Source organism: Silurus meridionalis, chromosome 18 (assembly GCF_014805685.1).
Source record: "Silurus meridionalis isolate SWU-2019-XX chromosome 18, ASM1480568v1, whole genome shotgun sequence".
Lineage (NCBI taxonomy): Eukaryota > Metazoa > Chordata > Actinopteri > Siluriformes > Siluridae > Silurus > Silurus meridionalis.
The window spans coordinates 13319686-13339585 of record NC_060901.1 but is presented as its reverse complement, the minus strand read 5'-3'; the positions used below and the strand labels follow the sequence as shown (position 1 = coordinate 13339585).

Here is a 19900-nt window from a genome sequence, read left to right as displayed (position 1 = left end):
TCTTCAGTATTACACTACTGTATCTTCCAAACTATGCAGGTAGGTAAAATGCTGAACTGAATGAATAAATAGACACCCCAGCCAGTGTTTAGGCTTAACAGAAAATTGACTCTGCATGTGTTGTGTAGAGTTTTATTGTATAAATAATTTGTAAGGTCAGTCTATAAATACTTTAAATATGATCTATTCTGTATAATACTATAAATACTTCGAAATATACATTTAGACACACTAGTTATTAAATATATATTTAGAGGTAAACAATTACACTGAGACTTTAGAGAATGTACAAGCTTATAACTTTTACAAATGTACATTTCTAACAGAACTTATTTTTTGTTTGTTTGTATATGTATGCTTCGGCCAATATGCTTTTCTCCAGTGCTCTTAGGTTTCAGGTGACGTCAGACAGAAGTGTCTCCCATTATTCCTCCTTCATATTGTTGAAGTATTGAATGGTTACCTTCCTTCGGCTTGACATCTTCACTGGGCTTTGTCATTTTGTGCCACCTCTGTAGAGGATATACAGTGTTTCTACATGTCAACACCATGTACAGTTATATTAATGTTATAAAGTCAGTTCTAATGATTAAGCAGCCTTGCCTGACTAATGCTTCCCTTGATGTTAAAGAACATATAAATTATGTAACCAGGAATGAGCAGCATAGAAGAGAGGGACATGAGCCAACCGATGCCCTGTCCCCACCCTGGGAACACATACTTGCCCATGGTCAGAGGGGTCATCTCTATTGCGCTGAAGGTGAAAACCCCCTACACACAAAAAAAGCAATCACCATTTATATAAGTAATCTACAAATATCAATTCCATGATCCTTGGATCAGGCAGAATATAAAAAAAATTACAAAGTGTATAAATAATGGGAATAGATCACTACCACAATAATTTTCAGACCAATAGTTTTTTTATACCAAGCAGATTGATGGGGTGAAGTAGAGCCAACAAAGTTTCCACCAGCCACATGGACGATAGCCGATCATCTCCTCAATATTTCTATAGAATCTATCTGCTCCTTCAGTCAAAAAGAGATATCAAGAAGGCAGAAATAATAATTAAAGTTATTAGTGTTTCATAGTATTTTTTGCCTATAAAAAATGCTTTTGGGTAGTGCTGTTAAAATGAGCAGCCTGTAATAAAATATTAAGAAAAATAAATGTCAGAGTTTGCAATTTGATCATTGCAACAATAATCAGTGATGTTTCAGCCTTTTTTTACCCTCTTTGGTCGCATGCACATACTGTCAATAAAGGCAAGTAGGCTGTTGCATTTTGTCCAGCTTTCTATTCTGGATATCATGATTTATCGAGTGCTTTAAATCTGATGTCTCTGTAAAAAAAAATCTATTTCGTATGAAAAAGGATATTAATTTATTATTTATTTATAGCAACTGATCATAGACCTTACATTAGATAAAGGTTGGGTTTAAAAACACTGCAGTGTTCTTCTAATATTCCTAAACATATACCATAAAACCAGGCTATGGCAACCGTTTCAAAGAAGACGAGAAAGAGGAGGCACATCCCACTGGCGGAGTAATAGTCAAAGAGCTTGAACACATATAGGCCACCCTGGAAGACAAGATGCACACATGATAAATATATGTTTTAAGATAAGATTTCCTCTAAATTTAAGCTGCAGAAAATAAATGTGTATCACAAGTATCATTGTGTTTTAACATAGCATAAAATATAGATTCTATACAGATGTGCTTTACCTGTGTGATGTTGGACAAGCCAATGATAAACGATATAAGGCAGACCAGGAGGATGAATAATTTTTTCTTCTTCCTGAGGATGGTGGGATATTCATCTACCAAAGCTGTGATGAAACCTTCCACAGTACAAAACTTTAGAGAAATAAGACCATTAATCTGCTGCTTTGACATGCATATAAAGTGGCCTCGTTATGTCAAGATTTACTGAGCTATTGTTGATTTATTATTGTATTTTTGGTGCTCAATACTGAGACTTTCTATGTCATTTAGCATATCGAAACATCTTTCTATAATAATAATTATAATGAATGTTAAAATATTTTTGTGTTTTACCTGACTGTCTAGTCCAAGCATCAAAAGCATAGAGAAAAAAAGAATGGCCCACAGAGAGGACATGGGAAGCTGAGTCACAGCCTGAGGATATGCCAGAAACGCCAAGCCTGGACCTGAATGTTTACAACCACACAGTTAAATCAGATTGAAGGCTCCACTTGGTAAGATTTCAGCTACATCTGTGAAGATATCTTAAGTTTATTTCAGAAATGTCTATTTAACATTTACCTTTGTTTAATCATATAATGATAGAGAGAGAGAGAGAGAGAGAGAGAGAGAGAGATTTCTTTAATCATGCAAAATCAGAATCTACAAACGATTCTATATTATGACTGTATAATATACTGATTGTAAGAATTTGGGTTAAAGAAAGGGTTACAAAACCTATTCCTCAGCATGGTGTTCAATCAAAGCAATATGAGTTTTGATTATTCAATTATGTTTTTTTTTATTTTTTTATTTAATAATGACAAGCCCTAGTTCTTTAAGAGAGACATTAAATTTACTTGCTTAATCCCAGGTTAATATGACCCAAATGAAATTGATTTACTATATAACATAAATGTGATCATAAATTCAAATTAAAAAAATAAATGAATAACTTTAGCATTCTGTTGACTTTTTTTACAGAGCAGTTTGTGGTGTTTGTATACTGTGAATATACTCATACAGTACATTATATGTTTCCAAGAAAGATACATTTACCTGAGGCAGCCAATTCCTGAATTGGTTTTTTTGTGATGTAGGCCATGAATCCTACAATGGAGAAGATGACAAAACCAGCAAACATGCTGGTGAATGAGTTTATGCAGCACACAATGATGGCATCTCTGCAACATAGAGAGAATTTCACAAATATGCAAGTTAGTAAATGTCTAATTGAAATCTACATAATTTGCTTTCAGCACAAACTTTCGTTTGAAAAAAAAAGAAAAAAGGATTGTATTACCTGTACACATTGTTATTAAAATGATTGTAGCTGCCAAGAGCAATCAAAGAACCTAAACCCAGACCATAAGAGAAGAAGATCTGAGTGGCAGCATCCAGCCACACCTAAAGAATACAGGAAGGATACATTCATTTGAGGTAATATCTTTTTCGTTATCTATTATTAAGAACTGGTATATGTCTTTTGCATATATATCAATCCTAATGGCATGTTATTGCAAATTTATTTAATCTATTCCAGATTCCACTAAAACACAACCTGCTTATTCTTAAAAAAATTAAAATAAAAAGGCAGCAACTATACTGTATTTTTTTAATTAAAAATGTCAAAAAATAAATAAATAAAATGTGTTAAATGGAAAAGTATGCCCTCTGATTATAATCATCATCAGAATCAATGTTTTATTGTTTGTTTTTATTTATTTTTTAACTTTTGCTCTCTTGGCTTAATTTTACATCTCCTTAATTGCCATTTGAATAGTTTGTTCAGTTTTCTTTGTATAGTGTTTTAACACTTGAAATGGTCACAAAGCAGCTTTACAAATATATAGAGATTATGAATGTGAAATCTAAATTATCTTTGATGAGCAAGCCAGAGCTAATGGTGGCAAAACTCCTTGAGAAAATGTTAGAAATCTTAAAAGGAACCAGATGGGAAATCATCCACATTTGGGTGACACCTGATGCTGTAAACAGTCTTACATATGGAGGTAGTGGAGCATCTGGGGGACTGATATAACCAGTTCTTAGATTTTTATTAAAAAAAAAATATTTTGTTAGAATTAAATCTTTTCTCTTAACATGTACAGTTAAGTCAAAAAATTGCAAGGTGTAACCAGGAAATTTATTAAAGGCTTGAATGCAAAACTGGAAATCTGTATGGTTTTCAGTATTATTTACAGCCATTGCAGGTATATTTGACTGTATTGTAACTGCTGCCATTTATATTAGGTAAAAGAATTAAGTATATTTGTTTTGTAATTTAATTTGTCAAGTCATTTCAACCATATATACTGTAGCTGCCTCAGTATAGTGAGACATGAGACAACGTTTCTCCAGAAACCAGGTACAACATAAAACAACATAGAGCTACATCACACAGCATAGAGCTACATAAATGAACACAGACCTAAGGACTAAAGTAAGTTGTTCTAGCCACATAAATCTAGCAATCTACTGCAAACAGTGCAAGACAAAAGACATACAGGACAGTGTGGGACAGATACACAAAACACATAATAGTAAACATGAAAACAACGTCATGCAAAACAACTAGCACAGCAATCGAGAGGTGTGCAAAACAGCATGTAAACAGTTATGTGATATGAATCAATCGATGTTCAGTGAAGAATAGCCACTTTGTGCTTTCCTGAAGTAAACAACCATCATGTGCACTTCTTACACAGTTGTGAGTCAGCAGAGTGAGCAGCAGTGGGCTCAGCACACAGCCCTAGAGATGCTGTTCTCGATCCGGACTGACTGAGGTCTTCCAGTCAGGAAATCCAGGATCCATTTGCAGGGGGAGATGTTCATGCCCAGTAGGCTCAGCTTCTCAATCAGGTGCTGAGGGATAAATGTGTTGAATGCTGAACTAAAGTCTATGAACAGCATTCATACGTATGTGTCCTTATTGTCCGGGTGAGTGAGGGCCAGATGAAGGGTTGTGGCAATGGCATAGTCGGTGGAACGGTTTGGACGATACGCAAACTGCATGACATCCAATGAGGGTGGTAGCTGGGTCTTGAATTCCCTGAGCACTCTGCCAGGAATGTTGGCTGTTCCAGCAGACTTCCGTAGGTTAACTCTGCATAGAGTTTCCTCACTTCAGCTGTGGTTAGACAGGCACCTGGTCGTTGGGAGGAGGGGTGGTTTTCCTTGCCGCCACATAGTTCTGCACCTCAAACAGGGCGTGAAAGTCGTTCAGTGCATCTGAGCTGAAGGTGTCACCGTCACAAGCAGGTGAAGTTGTCTTGTAGTTCGTGATCACCTGAATACTCTGCCACATACGCTGTCCTGGAAGTGTTCCATGGATTCTTTTGGCGTGTGCATGCTTCGCCTCTCTGATGGCTCGGGACAGTTTGGCCCATGCTGTTCTTAAGGCTGTTGTGTCCCCTACTTTGAAGGTAGGGGGAGTCTCTAGAGTTTAGCAGCACATGCACCTTTGCAGTCATCTACAGCTTCTGGTTGTTGTGTGTGGTGATGGTCTTGGAGATGGTCACGTAACCGATGCACTTGCGGATGTAGCTGGTCACTACAAGTTGATGGAATTGCCATTGGTTACAGCCTCCCTAAACATGTCCCAGTCAGTGCACTCAAAAAAAGTCCTGAAGAGCAGAGGTTGTCTGTTTCAGAACAAGGTTTGGCACGTCTAGCAAGCTGTCTGTATGCTGGAATTTGCATAACAGAGATGTGGTCTGAGTAGCCTAGGTGGGGGTGGGGCTTCGCATGGTACGCGCCAAGGATGTTTGTGTAAAAAAAAGTCCACATGTTTATGGAATTTAGGGGAAATGATTCGAGATTTGCATGACTGAATTCTCCAACGATAATAAACAGTATAGATTTATCAATAGTCTAGATCAAAACATGATTTTCAAAGTGTAAATTAAGCACATATTCCTAGAATGTGACCTATTAAAATATTTAAACATTGTTAGAGATGGAATCTGACCGAAAGTAATCCTTGATTTGAAATGCTGAAAAAAAAAAAATTAATTTAAAAAAATCTCAGTCATTTCGGGAAATGAATTTTTGCCATCACAAAATCCTCACAAATATATTCTAGGCAGAAAAATTCAATCTTGCTTAAAAATTCCCAGACCATTTTATATTTTGGTACATAATACCAAAATTGGTACAACAATACTTTTCTCAGACACTGAATCAGAAGCACTAAGAATAAAATAATACTCAAGAATAATACAATTTTATTTATTTTGTTTTGCACTAGCAGGAGTTAAACTTGTCAGTAGTGTATGTTATGTTTGCATAAATTCTGTCTTTTTGGAAAATGATTGTAAAAATAGATTATTTTAATTACAACAACCCCCAGAATCCATCTTTGGTTCCAAGCCCCAGTTACTGCTGGTGTAGAGTGTTATATATGCCCCCTGTATTAGTGTGCATTTTGTGAAAATTTCTAGGTAAATTACCACACTAAATTGCTTCTAGGAGTTACAGTGTGTGCAAGTGTGAGACATGATGTTTGACTACTGTTCCCATTTTCTTTAGTAATTAATTTGTAGCCATATACATAGTGTAGTATATTGTCAGCATGTAATGGTGAAACATCTCTTTTCCCTTTTAATCCATTTGATTTACCTAATCATTCTCACTTGATTTTGTACAGTTTGGAACATTGCACAGGCTTCTTCATTAAGGCAAACATTCCCCAATTGAACAAATAAGCCTGGCTGCCGTTGAACACTACCTCAGATTTTTTTAGCTTGTTAAAGTCAGGGGTGATGTAGAAGAGAATGCCATCTTTAGCCCCAGGGAGAGTGATGCCTCGGAAAAACAGGATGAAGAGCATGAAGTATGGGTAAGTGGCAGAGAAATAGACCACCTAAGGAGAAGGAAACATGAACACTTATGTACATTAATGAAACTCTGTTTAATTGGCAATGTCCATCAATGTTTTGGGCCACTTGAGAGTGCATATATGCTAATGGCTTCACAATCTAATTATCTTTTGGCAGCAAGGATAAACCAAATGTCCTTGCTGTGCTTGAATGCAGGTAATTGTCTTTATAATGAGTGGCAAAAGCAGATTCTTATTTAAATTAGAAATATATCAACAAATAAATAACAAACTGGAAATAGAAAACGGACAGACACTTGTGAATTCTGGAAAGGTCATATAAGCATGAAAGAAAGAAATAAGCATGCATTGCCAGCCACACCTTGCCAGTCCATTCTACTCCTTTCCAGATAGAGAAGTAGACGAGTACCCAGGCCAGAGCAAGAGTCCCAGCCAGCGGCCAGCGCAACTCACCTGGCTCCTCCAGGCCACTGCTTAGCTGGTGCATGTTTTTTCTGTAAGGATACACACAGGACATATTTTATTGATCTGCCTTGCAACTTGGCTGGGCCACATTCACTTTATCTTAAGTCTCATCAGTCAATCAATAAAGTCCCAGAAGTAAAAAAAAAAAAAAAAAGGCTGATGACACCATTAGACATACTGTTTATGTGCTATTTATAGCTGTGTTACACCAATCACCCTGATTTGAAGGAATTTAAAAACATTGAGATGTGAAAATCTAAGCTCAATTTTATATTTACAAGCTTCAGAGTTCAGATTTGAATCCAACAAACTCTGACATGATTATCCATCAGCCGGCAGAGCTCACTCTGGGGTGAGGCTTTAACAATTCTCTTTGATGATGAGAAGGAGAGAGGAGAAATTTAACCCAATCATTGACACACATCTGAGACTCCAGTTCTCAGAACTATAACCCTTGGCAAGACATACTTTCTATGTGTGCACAGATGTTACTGGTTACTACATACATATATGCCTATATTTTGAGTAATGATGCATATTATTATAGTAAAAGGTAGATCAGATTTTACTTACTCCCAAAATTCAGTTACAGCACTGGTGAGGTTGGTGGTGTCAGTCAGGCTGTAGTTGGAGAAACAGTTTTCAGTGTTCCATGGGTTATCACAACTCTGCCAAGGCAAATCCTGTTAAAATATGAAAAGGCGGACTCTAAGATGAATGGATGGTTGGCTGAATTGATGGATGGGTAAATTGACAAACCTGGTTAGCTGGTGGTTTTCAGTTCCAGCTTTGTTATATAAGTACAGTAGTACAGTACAGTAGTGGATTTTATTGACTTTAGTATAAGACCATTCATTATGAACTCCTTATCTGATGTTTGTAAGAGCAACAACAACAACAAAAAACACTGTACATTGCAGAACTTGAACATATAATCAGTGATAAAATTCATACTGATAAAATTTGGGGAACAAATAATGCTAGATTTTTATATAATAATAATAGAGGTCTTGTTAAATGTTACATTTTAGAGTGAAGAGCTAGGAGGCTGGGAATGAAGTTTTGTGAAAGTCTGCTTTGTTCAACAATGAAAAGAGAATGTTTCTATTCCCGTGGCACAGAGAGCCGTCATGGAAAATATCACTCTGCTCAAGCAAAGAAAAGAAAAGCCCGGATGATTATTATTTCTGTAGTGGCTTTGAAAGTGCACTGTAGAGCAAAGATGGGTTGACAAAAAACTAGGATGATGCACTCAGGAGAGATGGAGAGAGACCCAGCAAGGGATGGAGTTCCCTGAATGTAACAATGGAGGTTGGACCTGGAAAAATAACCTCTTACAGAATGGTCAGATCGGGACATTGTGCTCGGTAAAGCAAGTGAGGGAACAGTTTTGAATCTCAATACCATTAAGGTCTTATAACTCATTTACTTCACTGTGTGGCTGGTATGGAATACAGGCTAATTATTTCTGAGTGAATGAATAAATGAATGAATGCTGTGATTAACAAGAGGATTTATTTAGAAATGCATTTAAGCAACGAGCAATTAAATGATGCAGTCATGAATGATATAATGAAAATGAATGAAGCAAAAATGAATAATAAGACTGACTGATCCAACGTAGAGGCTATACATACTGGTTTAAAGGAGTTGAACAGGTAGTAGAGAGCCCAGGCAATTATGACTATGTAGTAGATGTTTAGCCAGAAGGACAAAACTGCAGCAGCCAGACCTACACCTGAGGATGAGAAGAAAGTCAGAAATAAAGCACATAATGGGACAAGTAAAGAAAGAAAGAAAGAAAGAAAGAAAGAAAGAAAGAAAGAAAGAAAGAAAGAAAGAAAGAAAGAAAGAAAGAAAGAAAGAAAGAAAGAAAGAAAGAAAGAAAGAAAGAAAGAAAGCATGTTAATCAAATAGCAAAATAGTTTTTAACACTAGACAAAATAACCAGGAACCCGGAGCTTAAAGAAGCACTCCCTGATATACCACGAAGAAAAGACCTTGAGAGGAACCTATAATCTTCTAGTCAACATTGAATTGTAGTATTACAAATTGTTACTCTCCTATATATGTATTCCATTTGTAATATGCAAAGTGCAAAGTGTGTCAAAAAAGATGTTCAGTACAAGCATAGTGTGAATATTGGAGGTAGCAATAAACCTTTATGGTCATAGTTTGTATGACTCCAGCAATTACAAATATATAGCATCCAAGTGAAATCGTCCATTGAATCAGCTGTCATAACTTTGGTGTCCTCACACAAAGTTCTGTATCACCAACATGCTTACTACCGGAGTACATCTGTTGTTCATTAAGACCAAGGCAGGAGTAGTCAAGAGCATCTGCTGGATGAGGCCAGGGATTTTCAGACTTAATAACTGTCAAGTCTGACAGAAATTAACTGCCTAATGCTTGCATACCTCAAGCATGTTGCTCCTTAATTATCAGAAACTAAAAAAAAATCAGTAAAACTCACGTTGGTCTATTTGTTAAGTGTATTGTTAGTCATTTATCTCATGCATAGCACTATAGAATATTATTCAAAATGTAGTCATTTTTAGTGCCCATTTCTTACCAATGCTTAGCAATGCTGAGTTTGGTTACCAAACTGATTTCATTCTAGCACTGACATTAGGCTACTGTGTACACTGGTGTCAGCTACGGTCATGTGAGTCTCACTGCATGTCCATGAATCATCCACCACCATATTATATAAGGTACACAGTTAAAAAAAGATCTAATTAAGGAACTCATACATGATTTTTAGTTTATCAAATAATTCACCTAGTACAGAAGATTTTAATGGGGACTAGATGGTGATGGATGCAGGTGAATTGAGGATTTGCTTTGTATACATTAAATGATTAAAGACTAAAGTTTTGCAGATAAAAAAAGTTATATTTGAGTTATGATAGTTATGATAATAGAGATTTATCCTATAATTGTTACCTAGGATATTGCACCACTTGGATATTTCAGTTCTACCACTCAGCTGCCATTTTAGCAACACATCCAGGCAGATTTAACAGTCACACAAGTGTAAGCTCCCACCTACTTCAATTACATTTTTTTATAAATAAATAGCTAAATATATATATAATTTTTTTTTTAAAGATTTTTAAATGTACTTTATCATTGCCGTTATAATCTGATCAATATAGCAGTAATGATATGTGTCCTTTGGTAATAATGGCATAAATTTTATTCTGATTAATCCATGCAAAATGGCTAACAAGGTGATTGATTCTTAAAACTTTTTATGCATGCCTAAGTGAGTGTGTACATTTCATACCTTTCATCATTGGTATGAGTTTCCAGACTCCTAGTCCCCCCACTGATGCGTATTGTCCTAGTGCAGTCTCCAGCAGAAACAAAGGAATCCCAGCAAACACCAGGGTAGTGAAGTAAGGAATAAGAAATGCTCCTGGAATAAATAAAATCAAGTACTCAGACAACTATATTAATTCTCTATTTTTTTTTAACCCTATCTTATTGCATTTAACTCTGACTACATTTACTTGGTTAAAGGATTTTGCTTTAAATGCAATTCTAATAATAATACAATTGATTATCAGCCTATTAGCTGAATTATTAGTACTATCTTTTACTGCATTTTGATGGATACCATTTTATACATTTCTGTGATCCCATTAAATAGTAAGAATGGTCACAGACTAATCAAAAGCAATTTCATTATGTAAAAAACTGCAGGGCTCTTTTCCTGAATCCTCAAAAAAGGGAATCTTGTCATGGTTTCCTGCAATTTACAGTGAGATGCTATTTCTGTTGGGCTATTTATTCAACCGGTGAGTCACAGATTGCAGCTCAAAAGAAATCAATGTGTGCATGCAGTTATTTAGAGGACATGTCAGCAGGCACATGGCATCAAGCCTAATGAAGTAGGGAACAGTAGGACACTGACATTATCCCAGCTAATAATATGCCATTTCCTCACCTGAATATTACAAAAATTGCAGCCAAAATAACTAAGTAGAATACTGAGTTTCCTGGTAAGTAAGGACTAAAATTTTATTATTTATGGCTATTTTTTTAATTAATATCTACTTTAGATTTGCTTAGATTATTTGTTTTTTCCTATTGAGCATCAATTAATGTTTTATATTATTTGATGTTAACAAATGTGAATAATTTCAGCACAACAGCACAATTAATGGTCATAATTATGCAGGGATGATTGTACCTATCCTAGACTGTTCTGCATATTTATGCAGCATACTAATGATTGTCAGGTAAATAAAGAATCAAATTGATAATCTAGATTTTTTTTCTTCTTAGTATGTACACCAAAGTAGACTATGGACACACTGTCCAATCAAATTACATATTACCCAAACATATAGACAACAGAAATGTAAGATGTGATTTAAAGTTTTTTAGCATTCATAGACAACTCATCATGAAACCATTACGAGTTTGAATTTAACTCAAAATATAGTTCTTACCTCCTCCATTCTTTCCACAAAGATATGGGAATCTCCAGACATTTCCTAGGCCAATGGCATAGCCTATGCAGGACAGCAGGAAATCAAACTTGCCCTTCCAGGTTCCTCGATCAGGGAGGTCCTCCTTGTTCTCATTCAGAGCAGAAGTCAGACTTTGGTTCATGTCCTCAAATGGAATAGCCTGCTTAAGCTCTGATGGTGAATTGAGCTGTACTGTGCTATCCCCTGTCTTTCCCACTGCAGGATTAATGAAGTTTCACAGTTCACCTAAGGACTGAACTAGTTTACTAAACAATACATATATTTTTTCAATACCTGGCTGTAATAATGTCCAATACTTAATGTGATTGTTCAACAAAAACTGTGCAGATCTTCAGTAGTGGACAGAACACAGATCATTCAGCTAAAGGTCAAGGCCAAAGTTTGTGTGAATAGTCTAAAGTAACTAAATTGTAAATTAAACTTATTTTATATGTCCACAGATTTCAGTCCCCATTATCATCAAAAGAAAATGTAGCATTTCTTTTTTTAAATATAGTAATATTACACACCCATTGACATCAGTATTTACCACAACTAAAGGCTTTTTTTGAGGTTGTCACAATAGACACATAAAATGGAATTTTTTTAAAAATACATTTATTTTATGACTCGCTAATAAATTCGACCAATATTTTTGCTACAAAACCATACTGTGCTGACAAATGCAGTCAAATTTCGGGGTCATTTTGTTTTATTCTCACTGACTGTTAGATTAGATTAAATTAGATTAGATTAGATTAAATTAGATTAGATTAGATTAGATTAGATTCAACTTTATTGTCATTGTGCAAGGTACATGTACAGCGCCAATGAAATGCAGTTAGCATCTAAACAAAAGTGCATAAGTGGCCTATTTACAATAAATAACAGTAGATAAATAGGGTATGAGGTCCATATATACAGGGATGAGGGTGATGAATGCAAAGAAGGTGCAGTAGGTAATAATACATGGTATATATAGCAATATACATTATAATATACCAGGCACATCAGTCTTATTGTGAATATCATCATATAACTATGATGGAATTGATGTTTATTTATTGCATGTTTTAGAATAAATACTTCCAAAATGAAATTGACTGTCTTTAAATGTTGGTGTGTCAGTTGTTTGAAGGGTTAAGTCGGTATATTAAAAAGCAGAGAATTGTGAGTCTATAGTCAGTGTCATCAAGTACTGGACAGGAAGTAGACAGGAAAAGTTACTGTACCTGTCAGATGTGAAGAATGTCTCGGCTGAATAAAACAACAAAAAGCCAAAGGAGGACTTCCATATGAGACCTAATGCTCAGCAGCCCATTACAAAGTCAAAAGAAACTCTCCCAGCACTGCGGTCGAGGCAATTTTTACCCTCTCTTACATCAATTTCAGGGGCCTCTGTAGCCTGGCAGACCTGTGGTTGATATTGAGCTATGGATAATAAGCTTCGACTTGTTCTCTGATATGTATATTGCTTCTTCACAGTGCCCAGGGCTATTGCAGAGGAGTCGATCTCCTAATTCCAATACTATGTGTGTGTGTGTGCGTGTGTGTGTGTGTGTGTGTGTGTGTGTGTGTGTGTGTGTGTGTGTGTGTGTGTGTGTGTGTGTGTGTGTGAATGGGTGTTTCATGTATAGCAATTTATCTGGGCATGCTTGTGTCTAAGTTAGCTCCCACCAGCCCTGTTGCTGTTGAATAAATTCTAAGAAAAAAAACGATGCAAAGGAATGAAAGAACCTATTCAAAATCACGACTGTATGACGTCCAAGAAACATAAAAGATGTAATTGAATTAATTAAATATGGGAGTTTAGATGTATAAAATGTGTTATTAGACTGTTGAAGATAAATTATAATACAGACAGCCACTAACCCATTGCACACACACATCATAATCAATTAGCTCATGCCCAATCATTGTAATACAGGGAGATTTAAAAAAAATAAAAAATAAATGGTGAGATGTGGAGGAAACATTCTATGGACCTTCTCACATTTATCAGAAGCGATGGACATAGCATTGTTAACAATATTATAGTTAGCGTTGCTTTGGGTTACATATAATAAAATTGAAACCCCAGTGTAATTGCTATGGAATGAGAATGTTGACTTTAATCACTTTTTAACTTAATGTTTTACTGTTTTATGCAATATTTTAAGGACTTCCATTCTTGTCAGTTTCCTGACATACTTTATGCAGATTCTTTCCATAGCCTCTATTTATATATGACAGCATGGAATAGCTAGGATTTCTAATGAACAGATTGTGTGTGGATAAATAGTCAGCAGTGGTAAAGATAGCAGCGTATGAGATCAGCGCTCGAGGTGGTGGAAGCGCTGAGATAGCTGGAGAAGCAGGATCAGTAGCATATGTCAGTCATCTTGCACTGTCGGGAAAGCTCAGTCTCCAGGCTAAGAGCTCCCTCCGTCTGCTTGTACTTGCCTGCCTGCCTGCCAAATGAGCCATGTCTCCCAGCTCTACAGGCCTGATATCTCTTGCTTTCTCTCTTTTTGTATGACTGTGTGTGTGGGTGTGTGTGTGTGTGTAGATGTGTCTGCCCCAGTGATAAGATCCAATGTAGATAATTGGTATATCCATTTTAGTCATTCTATATCAATTAACCTTCCTGAAAAAAAGAATGGTGTTTAGTAAATGACAAATTGTACATGTGATATTTTGAAGGTTTACAGTATCATGGCTGTCAGGGTAGCTCTGTCATTGGAAGTCACTTGGGTAAATATGTCTCTTTTTGGGAAACATCCCTAGAAGTCCCATCTAAATTGATGGGCTCTAAGAATGATAGTTCATGGTACCCCCCATTTCGACAGTCATTGAAAACCTTCAAGACATCCTAGAAGGTTTGTGAGACTCACACAGACGGGCATCAAATCCTTATAAAACCCGTTGAATGAACTTCCTGGACATAATAGCTTCAATAAGAAACACATTGCATTTTCTGCATACATGTGTGCAACATGATATTTCAGAGTTTTATTATTTAAAAAAATGATTACAGACATGACATTGAAAAATAAACACTTCTAAAGGGTTAAATTGATATACAGTGGTTCTGAAAATATTTATGTGATTTGTTGCAGTCTCATACTACAATCGTTTAAATGTATTTATTTTTCTCATCTACACTAAGTATCCGATATTGACAAAGTGAAAACGGAATTCTGATTATATGTAAAAAAAAAAATAAAAAAAATAAAAAATATTTATTTAAATGAACAAATAAAATTATCACATGTACATAAGTGTGCAGTCCCTTTACTCAGTACTTAGTTGAAGCACCTTTAGCAATAATTATAGCCTTGAGTATTTTTTGGTGTGACTCAACATGCTTTGCACACCTGGATTAATGGATTTTCTGCCATTCTTCATGGCAATTCATCTCAGACTTAATCAGGTTGGATGGGGACTGTTGCTGGACAGCCACTTTCAGGTTTTCCAAAGATGTTCAATAGGGTTCAAGTCATGTCTCTGGCTGGGTCATGATAGGTCATTCACAGACTTGTTCCTAAGGCACTCTTGTGTTGTCTTGGATGTCTGCTTTGGGTTGTTGTCATATAGGAAGGTGAACCTTCGGCCCAGACTGAGATTCTGAGCGCTATGAAATAGGTTTTTATTAAGGATATCTCTGTACTTTCTCCATTCAGCTTTCCCTCCACCCTGACCAGCTACCCAGTCCCTGCTGCAGCAAAACACACCACATCATGCTTCACTTTTGGGATATATTTTTGTCTTTTGGGATAAGTGGCACCAGAGTTTTTCCTGACATAATGTATAGAATTAAGGCTAAATAGATCAGTCTTGATTTCAACAGACCAGATAATCTTGTTCCACACAGTCTGAGAGTCTGTTGGCAAATACCAAGTGGGCTTCCATGGTTTTTACTCTAAGGAGATGCTTCCATTTAGCCACTCAGCCATACCATTTAGCCACTCTGCCCAGATTGGTGGAGGTCTGCATTGATGGTTGTCTTTCTGGAACTTTGTCCCTACTTCACACTGGATCTCTGTCAGAGTGACCATCATTTTCTTGGTTATCTCTCTTACGTAGGCCCTTCTCCCCTGTTTGCTCAGTTAGGCCATGTGACCAGCCATGTGACCAGCCACGTGACCAGCTCAACCACCTGGTTGTTCCACGCTTCTTCCATTTAAGAATTATGGAGGTCTGATATGAATTGTCAGCTGTGGGGCCTTCTATAGAGAGATGTGTACCTTAACAAATTATGTCCAACCAATAAATCTTTTCACAGGTATTCTCCATTCATCTCAGCATCGATCTAAATAATTGGGAGGCACTAATTATTTTTATTCTTTTACTTTTGGAAAACATGGCAAGGTTATTGGCTGTGCAGCGTTTCTGTGCATGTTCTCTTGGTAATATGAAACCCTAAAAGCACCAGTGGCACTCCAATTAAAAGTACATTTCTGGAAATTGTCATTGATCTTAATGTTCAGGTTGTGCCAGTTTTTCTGCACTTCTTAGTCCTGGAGTTTTTCTAGCAATAGGCCAAATATTGATTAGTACTTTAATAACCTTGAATGTCTGGTATTCTAACAATAGAAGTTAACAGCACACATAATGTTAATTGACATCATAACATATAATTAATGTTGCAAATATAAGCAAGGACTTTAGTCACATTATTCACAGTTAGACTGGTTTGTTTAATTTTAATTGCACATTTTAATTGAATGTTCACCGTGCAGAAACGATTGATCCATGGCATTGCTGGTACTGCGAAATGCATAAAAAAAAAAAAAAGAAGAAAAAATATATAAAATACTGAGATTGCGAATAATTTCTTTTAACAAAAAATAATATAAGACTCATGCTTTTCAGTATCTTTTGTGTTCTGCTCACAAACAAATCAAAATGATGAAGCCCCCCCCAGCACATTTCCCCATCAATAGCAAATAACAGGAAGTTTATATTAGGTTTGTCATTTGCCACAATCGTTATGTGACAGGCAGAGAATTGCAGCTGTCAGTGTTGCTCTTCATCACTCTTTGCATGATGTCCTCTAATCAATAGATGTTAATTACTCCTAATTATTGTATGCAGGAGATTGTCACACAAGGGCAAGGAATACAGTTAAAATACATGAAAGTAAACATGCCAAATTTAGTAATCACAGGAATGGCAATACCTGACTGTTTTTTCTAAGGGTTAGTTTTAAGTGTAGTAATAGCACAAGTTAGATGCATTAATAGTTGTTGTTTTTCTTTAACTATTAAATTTGCAGACGTAAAGATGTGATCCTGAAGGATTTATTTTCTTTAGTGTGTATCATACAGCTGTATCATACAAATAAATAGTAAAAAAATCATATATTGTGATTTCTGGATTTTTTTTTTTTAGATTATGTCTCTCACAGTGGACATGCACCTACGATGACAATTTCAGACCCCTCCATGATTTCTAAGTGGGAGAACTTGCAAAATAGCAGGGTGTTCAAATACTTTTTTTCCTCACTGTATATATATATATATATATATATATATATATATATATATATATATATATATATATATATATATATGATTTTTAACTAGTTTTCTATTTTAAAGCCAGGTGCAATTGTGACAGAATACTATGTAAGAAAATAGACTATAGTGAACAAATTATACCGTTGATTTTGTGGTCACTTCCTGCTTAGCTATATAGGCATCAGGCTAGCATTTAGTGCATTTAATGCATTTTATGCAACATTACTCAGTTAATCGGGTTAAAAGAAACCTTAAGTACAGATGTTAGAGAAGGATACAAACAAGAATACACACAACCATGGACAGTAGTATAAAGTTGGTTTCCTTTTGCTTTTCTTAGAATCTTTCCATTTTTCTAAGAAGGCTTTGGGGATTTGTTTATTCAGCTATAAGAGCATATGTAAGGTGAGGCACCAATGTCAAGCAAGAAGGCCTGGTGTGCATTCATCCTATAGGTATACCGTACAGTGAGATTGAGGTTAAGGCAGGGGTGCCGCTAGGGTTTCTGGGCCCCCTGGCTTATTTGTATTTTGGATGCAACGTGTCAGAACTTCTGAGGAGTCTTTCAAGCACCAGATTTCTAAATTCTGTGAACGTCCTAAGGACTCACACACATGCACGCATTTAGCACAAAGGGGGCATTCATTATAGTATACGTCCTAACACATTGTTGTGCAAAGAGGGAAGTTTGCCCCCCCACCTTTCCATGTGACTAGAACCCTTAGAATAGCTGGTTACACTATACAAATATGGGCTAATCCCAAAAACAAATTGGTAGGTAAATAGTCTTTATTAAGTGTGTGGTGTGGTGAGAATCTCAGCCTTGCATTCTGTGTTCTCAGGATAGAATCCAAATCTTCTCTATATGATATACATCTTATATTCAGGAGAAGATTATGCTGTGTATGCTTTTTTGCCCTGACATATAGCTGTCCTTGGTCATAATCTATATTCAGGTTAGATATTGAAAGGATGATAAGCTTGCAGCAAAACTTTTTTTCCCCATTCACCTTCAGGCTTGCTGACTTTGGCATCCAAATGCCTATGCAGTTTTTCTTTTTTGCTTCATTTAATCAATGTAGGGTTTATTGCATTGCATTGCATTGCACCGCTGACTGGCATACATACTGTAATGGATGGGAATCTCATTTTACAGTAATGAGCCCATCTGTACTGACAAAGAGATGCTGTATATAAAGAGTAATATACAGAGAGAAAGAGAGACAGACAGAGGTTGGACAGTCTTTTGATGCACACCTAAAACCCTTCAACTTTCCTGCCACTTCAGCAAATGTCTCTCTGAAGTGACTAGAATACCAATAGAATACCAATGCAGGAAACCAGGTAAGCTTTTTTGTCCTTTTTTCATTGGCAGCATTTTTGAAAAGTTTTTACAGTTAGTTTACAAAAACATTTCATGAGGGTAAATAAGATGTTTATGCAAAACATTTGGCAAATTAGGCAAGGGGAAGAGACAATCGCTGCTCAACAGTGGGAGTATTTATTGAAAGAGGTCATTGAATGATGGAATGATGCAGACATACCATTCCTTTAGGAGGCAGTGCTAGAAATCTATACTGTTTTGGAGTCTATTATTGTGGTTGAGGTGATTAATGTTACTATTATTATACTAAATGTTATAGTGGCAAGGCTGCAAGGGTGGACGAGATGCAGCAAGAGATGTTGAGGGCACAGGACAAGGGTGCGGTGTGAGCATAACATCGTTGTTCAATGTATTATGGAGCTCTGGAATAGTAAACTTGAAATTTGTCAGTCACATTTTTTTTAAAATATTTTTATATATGGCTGTTTTTGAAGGTTTTGGAGAGTAAAATGTGTGCTAATTGTAACAATGTGATGTTTTACTCAAGTTTTGAAACAATGAATAATTTGTGTGTCGGATTCAACCAATGATTTTTGCACTCCTATTTTTTGGGATAAAACATGTCAACATACATTTAAATATTTCACAGTCTGGTTCATTTCCGTTACATTTGGGGGAAGAACTGTAAAAACTATAACTGGGAGTATATATAAACAGCAAAAACAGCAGGTAAACAGTGTAATACGGTCAAGTATAAATAATAAATAAATGATGGTGAAATGAATTGAGATGAGTAATGAGTGTGTGTGTTAAGTTCAGGTTGTACAGTTCGGTAACATACATTTGTGTGTGTGTGTGTGTGTGTGTGTGTGTGTGTGTGTGTGTGTGTGTGTGAGTTCCATTTCAGTTCTGTGTATTGAGGAGCCTGATGGCTTGTGGGAAAAAGCTGTTACACAGTCTGGATGTGACGGCCCGAATGCTTCGGAACTACTTTCCTGATGGCAGGAGGGTGAAGAGTGTGTGTGAGGGGTGTGTGTGGTCATCCACAATGCTGTTGCCTTTGCAGATGCAGCGTTTGGTGTAAACGTCCATGATAGAGGGGAGAGAGATTCCCATGATATTCACAGCTGTCCTCTGTAGGGTCTTGTGATCCGAGACAGTGCAGATCCCAAACCAGGCAGTGATGCAGCTGCTCAAGATGCTTTTAATGGTCCCTCTGTAAAACATGGTCAGGATGGGGGGAGGTAGATAAGCTTTCCTCAGCCTTCTCAGAAAGTAGAGACGCTGCTGGGCTTTCTTGGTGATGGAGCTGGTGTTGAGTGATCAGATAAGGTTGTACGCCAGATGAACACCAAGGATTTTGGTGCTCTAGGGAATTTTTACTGTTACATTAACAGTGTACAAATCTTTTTTATAAAATGGCTGCTTGGTTTAAAAAAAGAAAATATATTAAAATAAAATAGAATAAATAAAATTAATGCAATACACTTTTTAATTATTTTGATATAATTGTGTTTTACTGTGTACATTTATTCAACATTCAATTCAACATTACATAAAGAATGTTCTCATAA

General features: G+C 36.2%; 1 protein-coding gene across 1 annotated transcript; it reads right to left on the bottom strand.

The window, feature by feature from the left end:
* Window positions 1-130: 130 nt before the first annotated feature.
* On the bottom strand, window positions 131-12952 carry slc6a1l (solute carrier family 6 member 1, like). The gene is made up of 15 exons (XM_046872761.1): window positions 12734-12952; window positions 11481-11717; window positions 10310-10441; window positions 8655-8755; window positions 7591-7700; window positions 6914-7046; window positions 6442-6576; window positions 3016-3119; window positions 2772-2896; window positions 2067-2179; window positions 1734-1865; window positions 1485-1587; window positions 931-1031; window positions 604-771; window positions 131-512 (listed from the first exon to the last, which is right to left on the bottom strand). Exons 2-15 carry the CDS (start codon window positions 11641-11643, stop codon window positions 405-407), a joined length of 1728 nt encoding a protein of 575 aa, XP_046728717.1. The 5' UTR covers window positions 11644-11717; window positions 12734-12952; the 3' UTR covers window positions 131-404.
* Window positions 12953-19900: the final 6948 nt, after the last annotated feature.